Raw genomic sequence first — 25290 nt, forward strand, 5'->3', positions numbered from 1 at the left:
GCTTTGGGATCTCGGAGTAGAGAATTGGAAGTGGGAGGAAATGAGAAAGGAAAGGATGTCTGGGAATCCACATGGCATTAAGCCAGCTACGCTTGTCTTGGTGGTGTCCCTACCATTGAAAGGGAATCAAGGTTATAGAATCATAGAAGATTAGGGTTGGAAGAGACCACTGGAGGTCTAGTCCAACCCCCTGTTCAAAGCAGGACCAGCCCCAACTAAATCATCCCAGCCAGAGCTTTGTCAAGCCGGGCCTTAAAAACTTCTAAGAATGGAGATTCCACCACCTCCCCAGGTAACCCTTCCAGTGCTTCACCACCCTCCTAGTGAAATAATGTTTCCTAATATCCAACCTAGACCCCCCCCACTGCAACTTGAGACCATTGCTCCTTGTTCTGTAATCTGTCACTGAGAACAACTGAGCTCCGTCTCTTTGGAACCCCCCCTTCAGGTAGTTGAAGGCTGCTATCAAATCCCCTTTACTCTTCTCTTCTGCAGCGTAAACAATCCCAGTTCCCTCAGCCTCTCCTCATAAGTCATGTGCCCCAGCCCCTGATCAGTTTCGTTGCTCTCTGCTGAACTCCCTCCAGTTTGTCCACATCTTTTCTGTAGTAGGGGGCCCAAAACTGGACACAATACTCCAGATGTGGCCTCACCAGTGCCGAATAGAGGGGAATAATCACTTCCCTTAATCTGCTGGCAATGCTCCTGCTAATGCAGCCCAATATCCCATTAGCCTTCTTGGCAATAAGGGCACACTGTTGACTCATATCCAGCTTCTCGTCCACTGTAACCCCTAGGTCGTTTTCTGCACAACTGCTGCCTAGCCATTCAGTCCCCAACCTGTAGTGGTGCATGGGATTCTTCTGTCCTAAGTGCAGGACTCTGCACTTGTCCTTGTTGAACCTCATCAGATTTCTTTTGGCCCAATCCTCCAATTTGTCTAGGTCACTCTGGACCCTATCCCTACCCTCCAGCAAATCTACCTCTCCCTTCAACTTAGTGTCATCTGTGAATTTGCTGAGGGTGCAATCCATCCCATCATCCAGATCATTAATGAAGATGTTGAACAAAACCGGCCCCAGGACAAACCCCTGGGGTACTCCACTTGATACCAGCTGCCAACTAGACATTGAGCCGTTGATCACTACCCGTTAAGCCTGACGATCTAGCCAGCTGTCTATCCACCTTATAGTCTATTAATCCAATCCATACTTTTTTTTACCTTGCTGGCAAGAATATAGTTGTTATATAGTTTGTCCAAGCCAGCACCCACCTGCTAAAATGGTCCAATATTGGAAGAGATGGCTTAGTGAGGAGGCAGGAGCCCCCATTGCATTGTCATATGAGGGAAGGGTAGACAGATGCTGTGGGGGAGGAGCCATCCATAACCAGTGGTAATTGGGATTCTGCACCAAAAGAAGGTAGCATGTAAAATTGGGTCTGTTTCATCACCCAGAAACTGCTGGATTATGGAGGGGGACAGGGCAATAGGTAGAGCCAGGACAAAACAGTGCTTCCGGAATAATAGGTGCGTGTTCTCCTCAGTGCACAGGTGGGGAGGAGCTCCTGCAGGCAGGAGCATAGGGGGAATCACCGGCACATCCTTGCACTGCATTTCAATTCATTTCCTAACAAACCTGTTATGAACTACTCCTCACACAGGGGAAGAAGAACAAGGTGTCAACCAGCAAGCAGACATGGATGGCAACCAACACCCTGTCCAAAGCTGCTTTCCTGCTGACAGTGCTGAGCGAGAGGCTGGAATATCACAACCTGGCCTTCCGCATTGGCATGTTCGCCCTGGAGCTACAGAGGCCTCCTGCCTCTACCAAGGCCCTGGAGGTATAAAGTGGCTCAGAAAGACTGTACCTGTGAGCAGCACTGCGCTGCTGGGGTTTCCCCCTTCATGCTCAAGTATTCCCCGTTAGAGTTCTGTGCATCAGGTCCTGCCTTTAGGAGTTCTCTCAGAATTAGTCTTCATAGAGCCAAGCAGGCACTGAGTGAGTCCGTGAGTGACCTAGAATTTGTGTAGCAAAGGTTACTCCTATGTTGAAGACACCTTGGGCTAAATCTGTGGGAGGAAGTTCAGCGCTTGTCTACAGGAGAAAGTTGCAATTGTTTATCTTAAGAGGTAAACTTAAAATGATTTAATTAAACTGATGGAAACCCCTGTGTGGGCACTCTAAACTGATCTGAAATAAAGCCATTCTGGAGTTCCCCACAGGGTTTGCACTGGTTTAACTAACTCATTTTAAATTTCACACCTTAGAGTAAATTGTACTATATATTTAGACATCTGAATGCGTACACAACGGTAGGTACACAACTTCACACACTTTAATTAATGCCCATAGGCCACCTTCTGTAAAAATGTGATCTTTTCAGACCTTGGTTGTATGAGTTGCTGCTCCTGTCACTTTCTGACTTGCAAGATTGCAGAATCCCCTGAAGGTGCAGATATTACCAGGCTCCTACTAAGGAATAAACTTATTACCCTAAGGTTATCTACATTCATGCTTAACAGTGTCTGCTGACAAGATTAAATGTGGATCTGGAATTCACTGAATGCTTAAGCTGGCATGGGAAACAGTGCATTAAAAATGGAAAGAACACTACAGTGGAGAATAACACACTGTAATCCAACAATCTTTGTTCAGTGGAATATGTACTGGAATATTGTCCATTCCCCTCTTGGACAGTCCTTTCCTCCTCAGTTGTTGTATTGCACAAGATAACATCCTTCTCTGTAGGACTGGGAATGATCTGCCTTTCTAGTGACCTATCTGGCTGGATGCTTCTCCATATTTCCTGATGAAGACTACTGACCTTTTTTCCCCAACCAGACCTCAGAGTAATTGGTTGGAAAGGGAAGGTGACGAGAAGGTTGTGTATAGAGTAAAGCAAGTCTATTAGACTTTCATGTCCTATGGGCTGGCCTCCAACTGGGCACCATCCTCACTATTGTCTCTGTGTGGGAGAAGGCAGGGAGTGGCATGAGATCAATGGATTGTATGCTAATGAATCAATAAAAACTGTTTCAGGGTTATTCCTATATTTGATCATCTGCGTAGGGCAAGATGGTTCTATGTCCAGCGGTCTGTGATGGCTTTTTTTGCTTCCTTGTGGGTACCCTCAGGTGAAGCTGGCGTACCAGGAGTCTGAGATTGTGGCCTTATTAAAGAAGATCCCTTTGGGCACTAATGAGATGAACACCATTCGAGGAAGGGCTGAAGAGCTGAGAGAAGGAACCTTGTGTGATTACCGCCCTGTTCTGCCTCTCATGCTGGCCAGCTTCATATTTGATGTCCTATGTACTCCAGGTACTGTCCCAGTTGGTGTGTATGCAGAAGGGTCACGTTCCTAGACTCTGAACCTTGGGGACCAAAAGAAGCTTTCAGGGAAAATCTGCACTTCCCTTATGATGATTGCATCCCATTCTTACTTGTTCACCCTAAAGTTATACCTACTTCTGCTGTTCCCTCCACATTGCTATGGAGACTCTCTCTTCTTCAGTACTGACCTCCTTCCTAGCTCCCCTTTCATACAAAAACATTGGGAATCTTATCACATTTCTGACCCATTTGTGTCCCTGTAAAATAGTCACAGAGCCTTTCAATATATTTTTTACGACCCCACTGCTGCTTCTGTTGGAGGAAACAAATACATTAACCATCAGAAAGAGAATTTGGCTTCCAAACCCATTCTGAAGCAGAGCTTGCTAGGGTTGGAGGGGTTCAGTTGAGGGAGAGGGAGAAAGCAGCAGACCCATGCCATGACCTTAGGGCTGGAATGGTGGTTTGAAATGGGAGCACAAACCCGAGACAGATCCTAGAATACATTCTGCTTTTGGGTCCTAGCTTCCTACAGCTGGGCACTAACTGTCTTCTCCTGTCTCTCCAGTGGTTTCTCCGACAGGGTCCAGACCCCCAAGCCGTAACTGGAATAATGAAATGCCTGGAGATGAGGAGCTTGGTTTTGAGGCAGCTGTTGCTGCTCTTGGTAAGAATCCAGCTCTTCCTCCACCTCAGAGGAGGAGGAGGGCTTTTCTCATTCACATTCTGAATCCTGCCCCCTTTTGTGGAGTGAATTGATGCCTGTTGACCTGGGTTTCATTGGTGCAGAAGTGGAAGTGTTTTGGTGGGATATTGTCAGAGCTGGGGAGGGAATCTGGGCGTGGGAAAACAGGAGATCCTGGGTGTCAGGTTTGAGGTGCATTGTGGGAGAAATGCAGCTGAGGACTGAAATTGACAGGTGGGCTGTTAAAGGGGTAGAGAGTGTGTTTTCAACCATTTTTGTTGCTATTTGCCTGAAAGAGTTGCCAGTTAAGCATAGCTGGAGCCTGAACAGTGCAGAGATTAACAGGCAGTCAGTTCAGAAGGGGTTAAACCTCAACAATAAAAACCCAGTAGAATTACTCCGTGGGATACTCATGGTTAGCTCAGACTTGGCTCAGTCTTCATGGGTGAGTTACACAAAATTCCTGGCTTCCAATTCATGTGTTTTAGCAAGAAAGTGGTGGTGTGTATAGCAGGCTTGTGGTATTACATACGTGAGTTTAAAGTTAGTATATGTGTGGTGTTATCAGAACAATTTTCTTTCCTCCACCACCTCCTCCCCAGAAGGAAAGATACACTGATAGTGTTTGAATGTCTGCTAAGTGGCCGCTGCAGAAACTGGAGGCAGCAAAGAGCGTGAGCAGTCTGAGTGTCTAGTATTCCACTTCCTTTGTCTCCAGGAAGGAGCCTCAGGCAGGCCTGGACGCTCACCTTTTGGCCTGTCAGGATCAGGTTACCCTGGCAGTTGCAGTGCAGAATTCTGGGACAGACTCCAGCTCTCATTCTCAAGGGCATAAACTATGTGTAATGTCAACAAGCAAAAGAGGGCGAACTCTTTTCTTCATGACTAATAGGGGGAGATGAACAATAGAGTACAGGGAAAGAGGTAAAATGTATCAGACACTCTTAAGCCTCTTGAATTCACCTGTCTCTGCATCCTTCTCTTCTTGGCCCTGCAGGCATGAAGACGACTGTGAGTGAAGCAGAACACCCTCTTCTCTGCGAAGGAACCCGAAGAGAGAAGGGTGATCTGGCTCTAGCTCTGATGATCACATACAAAGATGACCAGTCTAAACTGAAAAAGGTGTGTCCCTTTAAGTGATCAGAGCTGAATTACCCTGTGTCATATCCCACTCATGGCCTTAGGGCTGCATTGTATTGCTTGTATTCTCCTTCCAAGGCAAAATCTGAGTGCATACCGTAAGTTACTCTGCACAGGCCTAATTTCCAAGGGGTTCCTAAATTTCAGCCTGGCGTCACACATCTCTCACACTTCGTTCTCATTCACTACATCTGATCCTTCATCCATTAGGATGCTGTCGCCTGTGCCTTTGGATTTTCTGGGTAGTTCTGTATCTGCTCTGGGTGCTGGCTCAGTTTTGCCCCAGGGATATTGGCCTGCATTCTTTGCCCTGCCAAAGTGTTAGTCCTGTGTTCTTTGAGGTATTGGGCTCTGTTTTACATGTTGTCCTAGTGCCAGTCCACTTTGCCCTGTAACCCGGGTACCTGTACAGAAAATTGTAACCAACATTTTACTTCATACAACAGAACCTCAGAGTTATGAACACCTTGGGAATGGAGGTTGTTTGTAACTGTGAAATGTTTTTAACTCTGAACAAAAAGTTATGGTTGTTCTTTTGGAAGTTTACAACTGAACATTGACTTAATACAGCTTTGAAACTTTAATTTAAATGAAATGAGCACAGAAATAGTGTTCTTACTTCGTCAAATCTTTTTTTAAACTTTCCCTTCATTTTTTTTTAGTAGCATACATTTAACACAGTACTGTACTGTATTTGCTTTTTTTTTTTAAACTCTGCTGCTGCCCAATAGTGTACTTCTTCTTCCAAATGCAGTGTGTGGTTGACCAGTCAGTTTGTAACTCCAGTGTTTGTAACTCTGAGGTTCTACTGTAATATATCCCAACTCAGCTGCATGTGTACACGTGTATATCTTATTTGGACTTGGAAGGACATAATTGTGCAGAACAATTAAAGAATTGCTGATTCTTCATGAAAAACTTTGAAGCCCATTCTATTCAGAAACAATTCTATTCTTCTAGAGTATTTTCAGCATTTTTCTACCTTCTTAAAGAGTTTACCTGTTCTGCTGCTCTTTCCCCTATTTCATGTTACAATCCTCTGCCTGTGGCATGACCAGTAATCTAGACATTAGTTCACTGAGACATCAAAATTGGTTACTTTTGTGTGAATGAACAACACAAATTGTTTTCATGCAAATGTTCCCTAGTAATAAAAATAGAAAAGTAAGGATCAGAAACTATTGTTAAAGAATAATAGAGTGCATTTCTCTAGTATATAGAAGTCTCAAAGGCCTTTCAACACTTCTGTACAGTAGGTTGGTATTAAACTGAGGCACAAAAGTGTAATGACTTGGCCAAGGTCACCCAGTGAGTCTGTGGCAGTAGTGTGAATAGAACCCAGATCTCCTGGCTCCCAGTTCTGTGATTTAACCACCCGATGAGAATCAGAATTGTTTCCATATTGAATGTTGGAGGGGTCATTGGATTTTTAAGATGCATGTAAATGGAGAAGGAGCAGTTGGTACCATTTGAGTCTACCCTTACACAGTGGTGCAGTCATGTGAGTATGGAACCTGTCTGGCTGATCTCAGAGCCTGCTTTTCCTAAAGGAGCTGGACATGTATTTTCTTGACACTCTTGTCTAACAGAATTTATTTTCCCCCAGTAAGAAGCTGAATTAGTACCTTGCCAGTATCCTTTGGGATAATGGGTGTTTTCTCACTCTGCCTCTAACCCAATTTTTCTCCCCCATTAAAGATTTTAGACAAACTGCTAGACAGAGAGAGCCAAACGCACAAGCCACAGACTCTGAGTTCCTTCTACTCATCCAGCAAACCCACAGTAGCCAATCAGAAATCTCCTTCCAAACATGCTGCCCAATCCACCACAGCTATCCAGCAGCTTCCAGGGACGTCAGTCACTCAGCAAGCAGGTGTAACCACTGCAGTCCAGAGCAGTCCTTCTGAAAGCTTTGTGGAGAAGAGTGCACAGGGTAAGAGATCTGCTGTTCCAGTGGGATCATGCAGAATGCCCTGTACTTACTGACGGGAAGGGAAACGAAAGTCCTTGTTCCTTTTGGGAGGAGGCCAGGGCTGATTTGTGCAATGGTCTGGATAATCAACTGTCACTGAACTCCATCTACTGCACTTTGCTCGTAGGGTAAAACTAACCGCCCACTTCAAGCATTTCTGTCCACTCTCGTGTCACAGAACAATTCACTCAACTCTTCAAGCTTCCTGTCTCTAGAGAGCTAATGATAAACTGGGTCCTGATTCATTTAAAAAGACTGCTCTAGTACCGTCTTTTATGTTGGTATTACAATGCTGTGGAGTTACAAAAAAAAACCTATGTACAGCTTCAGGGGCATCTGTGACATCAACAGACTAGAACAGCAAACTAGATGAGAGTGGGAAGTAAAGGTGAAAGGGAGTTAACAGTGGGAGAGGAGCATAAATTCCCCTCCCTGAAGTTTGTTTCCCCGTGTGCTCTGTGCCCTTGCTTTAATGGAAGACATCACATGACGTGTATGGGAATGGCATGCAGCTCAAGAGAGGTGTTCCCTTCTAACCTTCTCCTACCAACACTGGTTATAGCTGGAGACGATAGCAATAGCTACAGGAAAGGTTGCTGTAGCATTTCTATTCTAAACTCCTGGCTTCAGCTGTATGGAACTGTCTGAAAGTTCGAGCTGTTAAACTGAACTGTTCTAAGCCTGGTCTCTGACAATGGTTTTTTTTAACTTGGAAGGAAAACAGTTGATTGATTATGAACAAAAGGAATTAGAAAAATACATTGTTCTCCCTTTATTAAAAAAAAGGTCTTGACCTTTCTTTGAGCAGCTAAAACTGCTGGGGCAGGAAGTTTGTCATGGAAATAAATCTTCTTGGTTGGCTGCAAAAGTACAAGCTGTCCCCTCTACGTATGACACGATGGCTGCATCCCCCAGGAGCTTGGGGGGAGGCATTGTCTCTGTGAGCTCTTGCTAGGATGCTGCAGTTCTGCGCAGTCCCACTGCAAGGCTGAGGCTTAATGCCACAATTTGTCCTCAAGTTTTGAGTGGCAGAAGTGTTTCGCTGGCTCTTGTGGAAAAACTTCATGGCTCAGTAAACTTTAAGTGCTGAGTGAATTTTTTCCATGTGACCCAGTGGGAGCCTGACACCACTAGAAACATTCAATCATAGAATCATAGAATATCAGGGTTGGAAGGGACCTCAGGAGGTCATCTAGTCCAACCCCCTGCTTAAAGCAGGACCGATCCCCAATTAAATCATCCCAGCCAGGGCTTTGTCAAGCCTGACCTTAAAAACTTCTAAGGAAGGAGATTCCACCACCTCCCTAGGCAACGCATTCCAGTGTTTCACCACCCTCCTAGTTTTTCCTAATATCCACCTAAATCTCCCCCACTGCAACTTGAGACCATTACTCCTTGTCCTGTCATCCACTACCACTGAGAATATTCTAGATCCATCCTCTTTGGAACCCCCTTTCAGGTAGTTGAAAGCAGCTATCAAATCCCTCCTCATTCTTCTCTTCCACAGACTAAATAATCCCAGTTCCCTCAGCCTCTCCTCATAAGTCATGTGTTCCAGTCCCCTAATCATTTTTGTTGCCCTTCGCTGGACGTTTTCCAGTTTTTCCACATCCTTCTTGTAGTGTGGGACCCAAAAGTGGACACAGTGCTCCAGATGAGGCCTCACCAATGTCAAATAGATGGGAACGATCACGTCCCTCGATCTGCTGGCAATGCCCCTACTTATACATCCCAAAATGCCATTGGCCTTCTTGGCAACAAGGGCACACTGTTGACTCATATCCAGCTTCTTGTCCACTGTAACCCCTAGGTCCTTTTCTGCACAACTGCTGCCTAGCCATTCGGTCCCTCGTCTGTAGCGGTGCATTGGATTCTTCCATCCTAAGTGCAGAACTCTGCACTTGTCCTTGTTGAACCTCATCAGATTTCTTTTGGCCCAATCCTCCAATTTGTCTAGGTCCTTCTGTATCCTATCCCTACCCTCCAGCGTATCTACTCCTCCTCCCAGTTTAGTGTCTTCTGCAAACTTGCTGAGGGTGCAATCCACACCATCCTCCAGATCATTTATGAAGATATTGAACAAAACCGGCCCCAGGACCGACCCTTGGGGCACTCCGCTTGATACTGGCTGCCAACTAGACATGGAGCCATTGATCACTACTCGTTGAGCCTGACAATCTAGCCAACTTTCTCCCCACCTTATAGTGCATTCATCCAGCCCATACTTCTTTAACTTGCTGACAAGAATACTGTGGGAGACAGTGTCAAAGGCTTTGCTAAAGTCAAGGAACAACACGTCCACTGCTTTCCCCTCATCCACAGAACCAGTTATCTCGTCATAGAAGGCAATTAGATTGGTCAGGCATGACTTGCCCTTGATGAATCCATGCTGACTGTTCTTGGTCACTTTCCTCTCCTCTAAATGCTTCAGGATTGATTCCTTGAGGACCTGCTCCATGATTTTTCCGGGGACTGAGGTGAGGCTGCCTGGCCTGTAGTTCCCAGCATCCTCCTTCTTCCCTTTTTTTAAAAGATGGGCACTACATTAGCCTTTTTCCAGTCCTCTGGAACTTCCCCGGATCTTCATGAGTTTTCAAAGATATTGGACAATGGCTCCGCAATCACATCCGCCAACTCGTTTAGCGCTCTCGGATGCAACGCATCCATATTATGCATATTTGTGGCTTTGCCCCTCCTGCATATGCATTACAGTGTAGTATAGTTTTTAGTTACATGACCATGTACTAATTGCTGTATTTCCCCCCTACGACCTTATTTATACATGATGAGGAAACAGTTTAAGTGACTTGCCCCAAACCCCATAATAGGTCAGTGTCAGAGCCAGGAGCTGTGTTACCACCGTAATGTAATAAGGGGTAACTTGGACTTTCCTTGGCAGTTGCAATTGGAACAAGTGACCTTCTAGAAAAAGCTCTTTTCGTGCTGTATGCTGAATTCTGACCTTTGCTTATTGGAAATGTCCTGTTCTCCTTCTGAAGAGCATGTGGGGAAGGAGAAGGTGGACAAGGCAGGACCTGAAACACAATGTAAAGTGTCTTCAAATCCTGGGGCAGGATTATGTATGTGGAACTCAGATAAAAATACCAGAGCACCCTGTCTTAACTCAACTGAGGAGTAAACCTGTACATGTAAAAGCCAGCTGTGCTTTTAGCACTCATCTCCGAGGATGAGAAAAGGATGATCTGTATCAAACTCCAGATCTGGCAGATTATCCTTCACAGCCCCAGGTGCTTCACTGCTTACCTGGCTTCATTTCTTTTGAGTGAGAGAAGCAGTGTTTATGCCTTTACAAAGGCATGGGGGTGTTCAGAGACATCTGGCTTCACATACGTTTCAAGACTTGTTTCATTGTCTCTTGCTGCTTTCCCGTTTGTCCAGAGAGCTCTCAGAGGTCTCCTTGCGAGCCGCCTGGGGAGTCCAGTGTCGTGAAACAGGAGGGGAAGGTTCCCAGTCGTCTGGCCCTTGGAAGTCGAGGTGGATACAATGGGAGATGCTGGGGCTCACCTGTCAGGCAGAAGAAGAAACACACAGGTATGAGGTTATCAAGTCATACAGCATTCAAAGCTGTGCTAGGCCCTCTGCAGGGACAAACCAGTTCACCCACCTTTCCACTCTCTTGTCAGTCTCTCCCCCCAGTGAAAAAAGCAGTTCTTATCTGTGTGTGAGCTCTTTGGGGTGGGGACACAGGTCTTTCCCTGTAAAGTCCCTTGTGTTTAACACTACCTGTGGTCTGGCTGGCGAATTAGGTATGTTGGAACTGAATGGATGCACTGTTTCCACAGTGCCCCCAGCTTCTGCTGGCCCAGGGAGCAGGGCACCATGCTTTTGGGCTTTGTGCCAAACTCAGATACGCTGCCACTGGCTCACTGGCTGAGTTACCCCCCCTTTCTGCTGCCTTCTGTGGGAACTGGGTGTGTTTGGGGGTAAGTTGTCTTGGGATTGCGGGTGGGGAAAACTTCTGTTTAAATTGGATGGGATGTTAAAATACCATATATACAATGGGGACATTGTACTGCATTCTTTTGATAAAACCATAAAATAATACACAGTCTGCTGGGCTTGGTGATTGATGTGTACAATTGCTTTGATTCTCGTCATCGAAATGTACCAAAGATCTACGCGGAGTGCGCATGGCAGGGAAGTATGTGCAATGGGCTTCCCTTTCCCCTCTGTCGGGGCGCTGTGGACTACTCTGTATTTTGAAACTGCAAAATCAGTGCAGGATTGGTTGGATGAACTGGCCAGTTTTGTCTGTGAATGTACATTCCAGTTGTGGTTTGCAAAGAAATAAAACCCTCCTCAGCTGTTTACCCTGCCTGTGGTGTGAATGGCTTGGGACCTGTTCAGGTGTGCAATGGTCCCAGAGAGGAGCTTGCCCATTGATATGCCCTCTGTTGTCTGTGGTGTTGTAGGCATGGCCAGTATTGACAGCAGTGCTCCCGAAACCACCTCCGACAGCAGTCCAACCCTCAGTCGGCGGCCCCTTCGTGGGGGATGGGCAGCCACCTCCTGGGGCAGAGGACAGGACAGTGACAGCATCAGCAGCTCGTCCAGTGACTCGCTGGGCTCATCATCCTCGAGTGGCAGCAGGAGAGCCAGTGGTGGAGCACGTGCAAAGACTGTGGAAGTTGGCAGGTAAGATCCATAGTCACTTTCCACTGTCATGTGTTCTTCCCTTAGTACATGACACCTCGTGGCTTCATTGGTCCGGAGTCAAGTGTACACACGGACATGTGTACATTTGTGGAATGCCTGTTAGTGAGAGCTTGCTGAGCCTGAAGAGAGGAGCTCTGTGAGTGAACTAGGTGCTTGCTCCTTTCCAAGTGGTTCCTGTATCTTGTCATTCCAGGTATAAAGGGAGGCGGCCGGAAAGCCATGCACCTCATGTCCCAAACCAACCCTCAGAAGCAGCTGCTCACTTCTACTTTGAACTGGCCAAGACAGTTCTTATCAAGGCGGGTGGAAACAGCAGTACCTCCATCTTCACTCATCCCTCCTCCAGTGGTGGGCACCAGGGGCCCCACCGCAACCTCCATCTCTGCGCCTTTGAGATTGGGCTCTATGCACTAGGGCTGCACAACTTTGTCTCCCCCAACTGGCTCTCTCGAACCTACTCGTCCCATGTCTCTTGGATCACAGGTTAGGGCAGCATTATTAGGGGGCTTTTATCTGGTGGGGTGGGGAGCTTGATCTTAGTAACATCATTGACGAGACACTGATGCACACAGCTGCAGCCTACCATGGACAACTGCACACACCAGGAGGCAAGGGTTTGCACAGGTGGTCCTTACTACAGCTTGGGGAGGATTCTGGTGCCAAAACCTGCTTCTTGACTTAGCACTGTGGCTGATTATGGTGCACAGAAGTCTCTGGGCATGGGGGAATCCATAGGATTGTCTTAGTGGGATAGGGCCTCTCTTTGAGGATCTCTGCTGACGAGGCACATTTGCTAAGCGTTGTTGAGGCTGAGCGTGTTGGAGACTTTGACCTTCCCCCTCTACCCCATTACACTCAGACCTTCTGCTAGCTTCCCCACTGTGGCTTGGAGAGCTCAGATAGCCATAGTGGAAAGCTAAAAGAATGTTGATGTATTTCTCATATAAGGAAAAGTTAGTTCCCTTTTCTCAGGCTGGAATATCCCCCAGGCCCTGTAGAAGTGCTGGCTCCTTTCTGTGCATTAGCATACATTCAGGCATTCTCCAGGCCATCTAAGGGGAATGTTAATCCAGTGGCAGTGGGGAGCACTTGGCTAGTTTATCCTGTTGCTGCCTTCCACCTTCCCCCTGTAGACAGTGCTCTGGCCTACCATGACTGTCCTGCTGGTCAAGCAGCTGCACAGAGCTGTGTCTAGGATTCAGCAGTGCTGCTGTGTCACTACTAGTGTGATGCAAGTGTGTGAACTCCCTGCTTATTCAGGGCCCTGCCTTTGCCAGTCGGACATGAAGCTAGAGGAGAGCGCCTGGGTTCCACCTGCCTTCCCCAAAGAAAGCCTTGTACTTTGGGGAATTCCAGGCTTCTCCCCCTACAGAGACATGGCGTCTCTAACCTTAACCCTCTTGATAATATGATCCAATGGCTGGAAGTGGAAGCTAGACACATTCAGACTGGAAGCAAGGTGCACGTTTTTAATCTTTGGAACAGTTTACCAAGGGGCATGGTGGATTCGCCAGCACTGACAATTTTAAAATCCAGACCGGGTGTTTTTCTAACAGATCTGCTCTAGAGATTATTTGGGGGCAGTCTCTGGCCTGTGCTAGGTGAGCCCAATGGGTCTGTGATTCTCCCCAAAAGAGCTGACTGGTGCTGTGATTGAGTCTGTTGAGGGTGGTGTGTGATGCTTGTCCTTCTCTTTCCCTCTGGTTACTAGGGCAGGCCATGGAGATTGGCAGCGCAGCCTTGAACATTCTGGTGGAGTGTTGGGATGGACACTTGACTCCTCCGGAAGTGGCGTCATTGGCAGATAGGGCTTCAAGGGCCAGGGACTCCAACATGGTGCGAGCAGCTGCTGAACTGGCCCTCAGCTGCCTGCCCCATGCCCATGCCCTGAACCCAAATGAGATCCAGAGGGCCCTGGTGCAGTGCAAGGAGCAGGTAAGCATCGCTTCCTGGGGGCAGTCTGACCTCAGAAGGTTCTGGACATGCCAGGGAGCCAGCTGTTATCAGTGGGATTGACTCCTCCCTGCCTCGGGAAGACAGAGTAACACAGCGCTGATTCCAGTGCTGCATTATAGAGGTTTCTCCTGTCCTTCGTGGGCAGTCTCTGGTTATTATCTTGCTGGCTGCTTTGAGCAGCATTGGCCATTCTGAGGCACGTTGCAGTCCTTGGTATCTTACCTGCTGCAGTTTTCTTCTATCCCTCATGCTGCTGGGTTTGTTTTCTCCATTCTCTGCCCCTCTTCTCAGGATAACCTGATGCTGGAGAAGGCCTGCATGGCTGTGGAAGAGGCAGCCAAAGGAGGTGGGGTGTACCCAGAAGTCCTGTTTGAAGTGGCACACCAGTGGTACTGGCTCTATGAACAGACTGTTGGTGGGACCCCGGCGCAGAGAGAAGGAGCCACTGGTTGCAGCGCCAGTGGTGCCCGGGCAGCCTCTGAAGCAGTGCGCGGATTGACAGACAGCAGGGCGGCTGCTGAACCCACCACTGTGACAGTGGCAGCCGCAGTGACAGCAGCAGCGACAGTAGTGCCGGTGATCTCTGTGGGGTCAACTATCTACCAGCAGCACACGATGGCTGGGCCAGCCATGGCACATGCACACACCCAGGGCCTGCACCCCTACACTACTCTCCAGACCCATATACCCTGTAACCCCCAATATATTGGACACCCAATCCAGCACATGCCGCGCCCAGCAGTCTTCCCTGTGCCAGGCTCGGCGTACCCCCAGGTGAGTCCCCATCAGTGGCCTGGTGTTCTATAGATAGTCCTCTGCATTCATGGTAACCTAGCTCAGCTTCTTAGAGAGGAAACAGAGTCTAGTGGGGTGAGCTTCGGGGGGGAGCCAAGATCTCTGGAGCTCCAGTCTCAGCTCTGCCACTGATTCACTTCGCAAGTCACGTCAGCTTTCCCGTCGGTAAAGCAGATTTATTTACTTACCTCCCACGGGTAGGTAATGCATGTAAAGCGATTTGAGAACATTAAGGGTAGTATCAGCTATTGGCATTACAACTGGTATTGCTATAGTGCCCAAAGTATTCTAGGCACAGTACAGAAATGTCCCAGCCCTGAAGAGTTGGCAGTCTAGGCAGCAGAGTGGGATGTGACGATGGAGTAGGGAGGAGTAGGAACTGGGTAAACTTTTGGGAAACAGGGAGCCTATATAGGAAGGATGGATGGGCTCCACCTACACCAAAATGAAACCAGATTGCTGGCACTTAAAATTAAAAAGAGCATAGAGCAGTTTTTAAACTAGGGGCTGGGAGAAAGCCGACAGGTGTGGAGGAGCACATGGTTCAGACAGAGACATTCCTTAGGGGAGCATCTACTAATAGAGATACTCTGTCCTAGTAAGGAGGAGAGTATGGAAGATGAAAAATACAGGTAGGATCTGATGAGAAACATTCAAATGATAAAAAGTCACTTTTTAGCTGCCACCCATTACATGATGTAATTGAATGAGACAAGTTTTTAAAGTGTTTATATTCCAATGCTAGAAGTCTAAATAATAAGATGGGTGAACTAGAGTGCCTCATATTAAATGAGGATATTGGTATAATAGGCATCACAGAAACTTGGTGGAATGAGGATAATCAATGGGATTTGTACCAGAGTACAAAATATATTGGAAGGACAGAACAGGTTGTACTGGTGGGGGAGTGGCATTATATATGAAAGAAAGCGTAGAATCAAATGAAGTAAAAACCTTAAATGAACCAAACTGTACAATAGAATCTTTATGGATAGTAATTTCATGCTCGAATAATAATAATGTAGCAGTAAGGAGATATTACCGACCACCTGACCAGGATGGTGATGGTGACTGTGAAATGCTCAGGGAGACTGGAGAGGCTATTAAAATAAAAAACTCGATAATAATGGGGGATTTCAACTATCCTCATATTGACTGGGTACATATCACCTCAGGAGAAAACGCAGAGATAAAGTTTCTTCACACCATAAATGACTGCTTCTTGGAGCAGCTAGTCCTGGAACCCACAAGAGGAGAGGCAATTCTTGATTTAGTCCTAAGTAGAGCATAGGATCAGGTCCAAGAGGTGAATATAGTTCGACCGCTTGGTAATAGTGACCGTAGTATAATTAAATTTAACATCCCTGTGGAGGGGAAAACACCACAGTGGCCCAACATTGTAGCATTTAATTTCAGTAAGGGGAACTACCCAAAAATGAGGAGGTTAGTTAAACAGAAATTAAAAGGTACAGCACCAAAAGTAAAATCCCTGCAAACTACATGGAAACTTTTTAAAGACACCATAATAGAGACTCAACTTAAATTTATATCCCCAAATTAAAAAACACAATAAGAGAACCAAAAAAGTGCCACCGTGGCTAAACAACAAAGTAAAAGAAGCAGTGAGAGGCAAAAAGGCATCCTTTAAAAAGTGGAAGTTAAATCCCAGTGAGGAAAATGGAGAGGAGCATAAACTCTGGCAAGTGAAAAGTAAAAATATAATTAGGAAGGCCAAAAAATAATTTGAAGTACAACTAGCCAAAGGCTCAAAAAGTAATAGCGAAATTTTTTAAGTACATCAGAAGCAGGCAGCCTGCTAAACAACCAGTGGGGCCACTGGATGATCGAGATGCTAAAGGAGCACTCAAGGACGATAAGGCCATTGCGGAGAAACGAAATGAATTCTTTGCATTGGTCTTCGTAGCTGAGGATGTGAGGGAGATTCCCAAACCTGAGCCATTGTTTTTAGGTGACAGATCTGAGGAACTGTCCCAGATTGAGGTGCCGTTAGAGGAGGTTTTGGAGCAAATTGATAAACTAAACAGTAATAAATCACCAGGACCAGATGGTATTCACCCAAGAGTTCTGAAGGAACTCAAATGTGAAATTGCAGAACTACTAACTGTAGTCTGTAACCTATCATTTAAATCAGCTTATGTACCAAATGACTGGAGGCTTGCTAGTGTGATGCCAATTTTTAAAAAGGGCTCCAGAGCTGACCCGGGCAATTACAGGCCAGTAAGCCTGACGTCAGTACTGGGCAAATTGGTTGAAACTATTGTAAAGAACAACATTGTCAGACACATAGATGAACATAATTTGTTGGGGATGAGTCAACATGGTTTTTGTAAAGGGAAATCATGCCTCACCAATCTACTAGACTTCTTTGAGGGGGTCAACAAGCATGTGGACAAGTGGGATCCAGTGGATATAGTGTATTTAGATTTTCAGAAAGCGCTTTGACAAGGTCCCTCACCAAAGGCTCTTAAGCAAAGTAAGCAGTCATGGGATAAAAGGGAGGGTTCTCTCATGGATTGGTAACTGGTTAAAAGATAGGAAACAAAAGATACAAATAAGTGGTCAGTTTTCAGAATGGAGAGAGGTAAACAGTGGTGTTCCCCAGGGGTCAGTACTGGGCCCAGTCCTATATAACATATTCATAAATGATCTGGAAGAAGGGGTAAACAGTGAGGTGGCAAAATTTGCAAATGATACAAAGCTACTCAAGATAGTTAAGTCCCAGACAGACTGCAAAGAGCTACAAAAGGATCTCTCGAAACTGGGTGACTGGGCAACAAAATGGCAGACGAAATTCAATGTTGATAAATGCAAAGTAATGCACATAGGAAAACATAATCCCAACTACACATATAAAATGATGAGGAATAAATTAGCTGTTACTACTCAAGAAAAGAGATCTTGGAGTCATTGTGGATAGTTCTCTGAAAACATCCACTGAATGTGCAGCGGCAGTCAAAGAAGTGAACAGAACGTTGGGACTCATTAAGAAGGGTAGATAATAAGACAGAAAATATCATATTGCCTCTATATAAATCCATGGTACGCCCACATCTTGAATACTGTGTGCAGATGTGGTTGCCTCATCTCAAAAAAGATATATTGAAATTGGAAAAGGTTCAGAAAAGGGCAACAAAAATGATTATGGGTATGGAACGGCTTCCATAGGAGGGGAGCTTAATAAGACTGGGACTTTTCAGTTTAGAAAAGAGATGACTAAGAGGGGATATGACAGATGTCTGTAAACTCATGACTGGTGTGGAGAAAGTGAATAAGGAAGTGTTTTTACCCCTTCATGTAACACAAGAACCAGGGGTGACCCAGTGAAATTAATAGGCATCAGGTTTAAAACGAAAGGAAGTACTTCATGCAACGCACAGCCAACCTGTGGAACTCGTTGCCAGGGGATGGTGTGAAGGCTAAAAGTATAATTGGGTTCCAAAAGGAATTAGATGTGTTCATGGAGGATAGGTCCGTCAGAGGCTGTTAGCCAAGATGGTCTGAGATGTAACCCCATGCTCTGGGTGTCCCTAAACCTCTGACTGCTAGAAACTGGGACTGGAAGAAGGGGGCATCACTCAAAATTGCCCTGTTCTGTTCATTCCCTCTGAAGCATCTGGCATTGGCCACTATCGGAAGACAGGATGCTGGGCTAGATGGACCTTTGGTTTGACCCAATATGGCCGTTCTTATGTTCCTATGACTGATACCCAGCTTCCTTTCTAGGGTGTCCACCCAGCATTCATAGGAGCACAGTATCCCTATTCTGTAACCACACCATCTCTGGCAGCTACAGCAGTGTCATTCCCTGGTGTGCCCGTCCCATCCATGACACAGATTGCAGTGCACCCGTACCATGCAGAGACAGGACTGTCACTGTCTTCCAACGTAGCAAGTGAGTATCTTGGCCCCCAGACGCTGTGTGTGTAGAAGTGTGGGTCATAGTCTTCCCAGCTTTATCCCAGACAGGACCCATGCATCTGGGACAGGACTATCACTGTTCAGAAATGTGCCTAGTGTGTGCATCGCAGCCCAGAGATGCACATGCAGAAGGAGGTTAGGTCCATGGTGGGGAAACACCTAATGCACCAATCAGAAGTAAACTAGCAAGTGGAACTTCGATGTCGATCTGTTGAAGTTTCCGGAGTTTGACCCCTGAATTGAGGCAGACACCTGCTAGCAGTCTGACTCCAGATAACTGGATGAGCTTTATTTCTCTCTCCTCCTGTCTGCAGCCCTTCAAGTAAGGGAAGGCATGTGTGACATTTGTGGTGCTGTGAGGTCAGCTTTCAAGAGGTACTTGGAGCAGGAGGCAGCAAAACTTCTGCCACAGAGACTTCCAAAGCCGCCTTCATCTTTGTGAGAGCTTGGAAATGGTCTTGCCCCAAATGCACGTCCTTAGGAGAGAGAGTTGTGTCAGCAGGAGTACTTCAGGGACAGTCTCTTAGTGATTCTGCAATGCTGCAGTTTGGCTGGAGTTCAGCCAGTGTGCAGTGCTGGGAACAACTGCTGTGTGTGACCTGCTCCTGTGGGGCATGGCTCTGGCAGGAGATAGCTGGACCTGGGCTGAATTACACCATCACTTTCTATGAGAGCAGTATTGCATTTGGAAGTGGGCTAGTTCTTACTGTAAGTGCTGGCAGTGCCTCCCAACCAGTAGAGTTCTGGAAGAGCCAGCACAGTGGGGCATTTGCTAGACATGTTGTTGTCCTCCCTCCCATCCAGATGCTCAGGGAAAAGGGGCTTTTCTTTCTGCTTTTTTTTAACTGATGTAAAAATGACTAGAAAAACCTTGGAGGTCTCAGGAACTTAAAACTCCCCAGGTCTGCTCAGCCCAGCACCTTTACTTTCAGCTTCAGACTTCAGCTGTGTAGTGGTTGTGACTCTCAGCTTAGCAAAGCCGTTGCCGTTCTCTTCCCTGATGTGCTGGAGCCAACAGGCTGTTTGCTCATCCTAGGTTAACGTAAATGAATACAAACTGCTCCCTCTCTGTCTGCCAGGATGTGACTTACGTGAGTTTGGATTCTCTTGCAGTTTACGTACTCTCTAGTTTTTAAAACACTGTTTCCAATGTCTGGATACCGTTCAGAAAGTGCTTACCCATGTGATGGTGTCTAGCTCTGGGTGATGCTCAGCACACCTGTAGGAGTCAGTCTCCCTGGCTTGTCTTGGCAGGGAATTTCAGTTAGCTTTGTAATTTGTGTTGCCAACACCTTTCTGTCTGCTTGTGTGATGAGGTCAGACAGATCTGGTCATGAGACACACACTGTCTCTTGGGGAGTGTGCATCTGACACGTGCTCATCTCTTAACTAACGTACACAGCGACAGAGAGCATATTTTGAAAAAAACGTGAATGAGATGAAATGAGGACTCCTCCCCAGGCTGACTTGCTTAGCCAGATGGATGTAGTTGCGCATAGGGAGGCTGTGAAATAATGGCATCTACTCTGAAGCTGTGAGGCATGCCACAACTCTCCTTATTAATGCCCTTCTCTGGGGGAGATTCAGATCAACTTTGATCCCTTGCCTGAGTCCACCTTATTGATTCACTTAATGTTAAGATTGTACATGCACAAATTAAGTCACATAACATACCAGATTCTACCATGTGTACTTGGGGAGATGTCCCTCTCAATTCCTTCTCTGCCCTCAGAGCTTTTTTAGAGGTTTTCCCACTGTTGTTTGCGTATTGGTGCCGCTTTACTGATGCTGGCTCTGGTGGAAGCTCTGCTGTCATCTCCATGGTCAGAGCTATAAAAGCACCAGTGGCTGGTCTACAATAGGACGCTCGCCACACTGAGCTTTGTTGGAGTCGCAGCGATGCTACAGCGACACTGCAGATGTAGCTGAGGAAGGGGGAATGGACCCCACCTCACCTACTGTTCCACCCTTCTTAATAGTGTTCCTTCTGAATGACTGTCCCAGCCAGCTCTCAGTGGAGAACTCAGCTGAAGTACCCTGGGCAGAGGCCCACCTCCTTGGGCAAGTCACCAGCAGAGGTGTTACTTAAGTAAAGGCACTGGAGTCAGCAGCTCTTGTGACTCATGCTGCCCTCTCTCTTCACACGAGTTGCCCACTGTTCACACAGACATTGGTCTGAAATGTCATTTCAGTTTTCCTCAAGCCCAAGTTGCAAGGAAATCAGACGCACCATATTAATGAGCCCTAGCGTCTAGTACATGGTGTGCAGAGTGGGGCAGGAATGCATGCAAACTGACCCTCTTTAGGAGACTCAGTCCCTGTTTGTTAAGCAAAATATGGATCTTATTTTCACTCTGCCTTGCAGCCCAGCTTTTTCCAGTCCACTTAAAAGGTGTCTCTGCTGTTCTCCACCAGTATGATTGCAGCTTTCAAATGGGGCAGTTAGCAGGATGGCATGGGCGGAGAAAGGGGTGCATGGGTCGTGAGGGAGGTGGTAAGTTAAGAACCTTTTCCTAGGCTTGATTGTATGTCCTAATGCTGCTGTTTCTTCTCTCCAGTAGGGAGTGTCCATGCGGGATCGACATTCCCAGCAATTCCGGGGGCTTCCTTAACGGCTCTTTCCTCGCAGCCCAACTCCCTTGTTACAGGGGGCTTTCCTTCAGAGGATGAACAGCACAGTCAGCCTGTGAGCCCCCAGGGTCTGCAGTACCTCCACTCTGCCTACCGAGTTGGTAAGGACAGCCAATCGTGGCTCCCATGGCCCTTTCGAGAGGGCTGCAGGAGGCTCTCACCGCTGTATGGTAATTCCCTCCTGCACCAGTCTGGTGATGATGGGACCATCATCCCCTGAGGAACGCTTGTTCACTGTCACATGTTGATTCTGAGGTGTGGAGGCAAAGCAATTTCAGACTATCCAGTATCTCTGCTGAGCACTGTCAGTCTACTGTAACTATGCAGACAGGGAAGGGTAGATAGACATGCAGTGGGGAAACAGTCCAATAATCCAGCAAATGAATGTTCAGGAGTTTGGGTAGGTTATGAAGGGGATGAATGAAATACAGCTCTGCAGGCAAATGAGTGTTCAGCAGCCATGCAGGAGACTGGGATTCAGTTTCTGCAGCTCCTAGCAGAGCTTTTAAGCTATGGCCATGCCTCCAGTTCTCTCTCTCCCTGGGCCAAGCGCACATATGCATTCCTGGGCAAACTGGCTACAAGACACTAAATAATCCCCCAGAAACCCTCCCTGGACTGTCTGGCCTGGGGGTGTTAGAACCCCAGGGCCTGTGACCGGTCACAGATCATATTAATGTATATGGTGCTGTAAATTTTACAAACACATTCCCGGAAGGGTGTCTACTGCAAGTCAGGGACTACAGACACAGGACAGTAGGTTGGGGCAGGGAGAGCCAGGGTAAATCTGGGGTGAGAAGCTGGAAGGGAAGGGTGCCTGGAAGAGAAGTGGCTTTTCAGGAGTGCTCTGAGGGAGGAGAAGATGCTCATCAGCCAGTAACAGGGGGAGTTGTTCGCATGATTGCACATCTATTCCACTTCAGGGGTGCACATGCCCCATGCACTAGCATCAGAGATTTTTCCTTTAGCGCATACGCTCTCGGCAGCCTCATGCTGCTGCGCCATGGTATAAAGCGCAAAGCTGCCCCCAACCCCTGTCAAGTCCTCCTTACCGTCTGTGATGGTTGTCGGCGCTGTCTACCTTGCTACTGCAAGTGTTCTCCCTTTCTGAGTGTTTATATTGGGTGTCATTTTTTTTTACTAGTAGGTTTCCTTGTTTTTCAAACTGGTGTATTAAATGCTTACTGCGGTTCCTGCCTGTTTGGGGTACCAACGCCCCATCCCGGGGCATGCATCAATCCCCAGGCTTCAAACCTTGTGATGGAAGCAAGAAGCCAGTGCCAGTCAGTGACCTGTGCTCCAGGTGTTGAAGTGCCTAGGAGAAGCTCACACTGGGGACAGGTGCCAAATCTTCAGGGACTTTAGGTCTAGAACTGAAAAGTCGGACTAAAACACCTTCATGTGGAGGCAGCTCAGCACCTACCCTCAGCCTTCCTGTTTTGGGTAGTGAGGCACCAAGCTCCTCTGCTTTGGGTAGGAGCACTCCTCCTGTCATGGCAGAGTCTCGATGCTGAACTTCTTCTCTGGTAATGAAGAAGCAGCACTGAAGACTGCACTGAGGGAACATGTTGTCTAGGAGATCATGGTCCCTAGCACTACAGTCCAGTGAACAAGCTGGGAAGGAGGATAGTGTGTATGTGCTTCGTGCCAAGGCACTCCCCAGTCCAGACAGCTCTGGCATTGGTATGGGTGCCTTTGAGACTGACCTCTGAGGAATGCTGTTCCGTGGTATTATCATCTTTGGCTCTCCCAGTGCTGTCAATGCTTGAGGCATGTGCTGCAACAAGCCATCTGCCGAGTCTCTTGGTGCCAGCTATGCTGGTGGTTCAAGAGACATCTCATCCGGTTCTGAGTGATTCTCGCATGTATTTGCCGGCTACAAGAATTCAGTACCTGGTATGGCAGGCACTTCTGGACACTCTGGTACCCCCTCGTACAGTACTGTCGAGATGCAGGTAGGGAAAGATTTCCCTGATGCTGTCCTCTCCGGACTCCTCGCACCAAGAGGCTCCACACCTCCTTGGTCGGATGACTCAGGATTGTTGTCCGAGTCAGAAATTGGGTTTTATGTGTTGCGGCTACATCACGTAAGCCATCATTCTCCTCCAAGAAGTTTTCACCTCAGGTATCCAGCAGAACCTCCGTGTTGGTTGGCCAGTAGGGAGCCACTCTGTGGCCTTATCAGTGGCTCTCTTGGAACCTATGGGGTTTTCCCCCTGCCTCCAGATTGTCTATGAACCCTCCCTCCTCTGCATCCTCCAGCAGATGTCATGAAGCTGCATGGCAAGAGCTGCAGGAAGCAGCTTCCAGTACCGAGCTTGGTACTGAACATGGGTAGTCTGCCCCAGTGATTCCCCCTTTGGAGGAATTGGGGGAAGCTCTACCTCAGCCAGCCTTGGGCGCATCCTCCTGATTGCTCGATGAGGCAGTAGCATCCGGTGTTTCCTCACCTCCCCCAAACAATTACAGGACCCACCAGGGCCTTTTAAAGAGGGTGCCTTCCTCCTGAGATATCCCAGTCTCCTGCATGGCTGCTGAATGCTTGTTTGCTTCAAGGAATAAAGCGAAAAGTTACAGGAGGGTGTCACCTGTGCCTCTTTCGTTCGCCGTGAGCTCATCCAGACAGCCTGGGAACACCAAACAGTTAGTTTGACGTTCTCATCAAGGACAGTTTGCCAGTTTCTCTTACCCTGGTGTTTACCGACACGCTAGCCTGCTTCCTAAGTGATTAGTCCCACATCCAAAGCCTCTCACAGCCAATGAGGAGAGGCAGCTGCACACTCTAGATGTCAGGCACACCCTGGTGTTCTACCTGGAACGCACCAAGCCCTTCCGCAGATCGACCCAGCTCTTTATTGCGATAGCAAAAGGGGGGGATTAAGGGCCTTCTGGTGTCCTGTCAGAGGATTTCAAATTGGATCACCACCTGCATCCATACTTGTTACGAGTTGGTGCAGGCTGTGCCTCCACTGATAGTGAAGGCTCACTCAACCAGGGCTCAGGCCTCTTCCGCTGCCTTCCTGACACACGTCCCTGTCCAGACCATCTGCAGGGCCATGACGTGGTCTTTGGTACACTCATTCACAGCGCATTATGCCATCACCCAGCAAGCCGGAGATGTCACTGGATTTGGCAGAACTGTGCTGCAATTGACACGTCCATGAACTCCGAACCTGCCTTCGATGATACTGCTTGGGAGTCACCTACAATGGAATGGACATGAGCAAGCACTCGAAGAAGAAAAGACGGTTACTAACCTTTCGTAACTGTTGTTCTTCAAGATATGTTGCTCATGTCCATTCCATGACCCACCCTCCTTCTCCACTGTCGTAGTTCCGGCAAGAAGGAACCAAGAGAGGAAGGAGCCAGCAGTGCTTCTTATACCAATGTGTTCGTGCGCCACTCCATAAGGCTCCAGAGCCGGTCCCCTATGGATGCCACTGAGGAAAAAACTTCAGACACTGTTGCATGTGGTGAGCATGCACACCTAACATGGAATGGACATGAGCAACATATCTCGAAGAACAACATTTACGAAAGGTGACTGTCTTTTCTTACAGATAACACTGCAGTGATGATCTGTGTGAACAGAGAGTGGGGTTCAGTCATTGCTTCTGGGTCAAGAAGCAATATTGCTTTGGAAGTTTTGCATCAACAGCTCAATCCACCTCAAAGCCTCCTGCCTTCTGGGTGTCTAGAAGAGTCTGGCAGACCTGTTGAGAATATCATGTACCAGTCACCATGAGTGGCCTCTCCACCCAGATAGAGTCCTACACATTTTCCAACCCTGGGGTGTTCCCCACATAAACCTGTTTGCAACTTGACGACACATCAGCTTTGTTCATGAGGGGGTCATAGTTTGAGGTCTCTGATGGACACTTCTCTGTAGTCCTGGAAAGACAATCTAATGTATGCATACCTTTGTTTCAGCTCCTACCCTGGGTGCTGTTAAAATCCAAACACAGCCATGCTTGCATTATACTCAATAGCACCTCCATGGCCTCGCTATCACTGATTTTCCACACTGCTGACCCTCTCTACCAGGGTTCCACTGACACTACTGCCAGACCTGGACCTGATCTCACAGGACCACGGTCACCTCCTTCATCCCAACCTGGAGGCCCTTCACCTTACGGACTGGATGCTCCATGGTTAACACCTCA

At 47.4% G+C, this 25290-nt stretch overlaps 1 protein-coding gene across 4 annotated transcripts in view; it reads left to right on the forward strand.

Moving 5' to 3' along the window:
* ZSWIM8 (zinc finger SWIM-type containing 8) overlaps window positions 1-25290 on the forward strand; it is a 135055-nt gene that overhangs the window by 102406 nt on the left and 7359 nt on the right. For all 4 annotated transcript variants that reach the window (XM_077821281.1, XM_077821280.1, XM_077821282.1 and 1 more), the window contains 12 exons: window positions 1663-1842; window positions 3137-3320; window positions 3901-3999; window positions 5015-5139; window positions 6856-7090; window positions 10529-10681; window positions 11563-11785; window positions 12000-12289; window positions 13518-13741; window positions 14054-14536; window positions 18302-18470; window positions 21055-21228. In XM_077821281.1, coding sequence (XP_077677407.1) covers window positions 1663-1842; window positions 3137-3320; window positions 3901-3999; window positions 5015-5139; window positions 6856-7090; window positions 10529-10681; window positions 11563-11785; window positions 12000-12289; window positions 13518-13741; window positions 14054-14536; window positions 18302-18470; window positions 21055-21228 — 2539 coding nt within the window. The remainder of the gene's footprint in view (window positions 1-1662; window positions 1843-3136; window positions 3321-3900; window positions 4000-5014; window positions 5140-6855; window positions 7091-10528; window positions 10682-11562; window positions 11786-11999; window positions 12290-13517; window positions 13742-14053; window positions 14537-18301; window positions 18471-21054; window positions 21229-25290) is intronic.

The sequence above is a fragment of the Eretmochelys imbricata genome, chromosome 7, assembly GCF_965152235.1.
Source record: "Eretmochelys imbricata isolate rEreImb1 chromosome 7, rEreImb1.hap1, whole genome shotgun sequence".
In the NCBI taxonomy this organism is placed as follows: domain Eukaryota; kingdom Metazoa; phylum Chordata; order Testudines; family Cheloniidae; genus Eretmochelys; species Eretmochelys imbricata.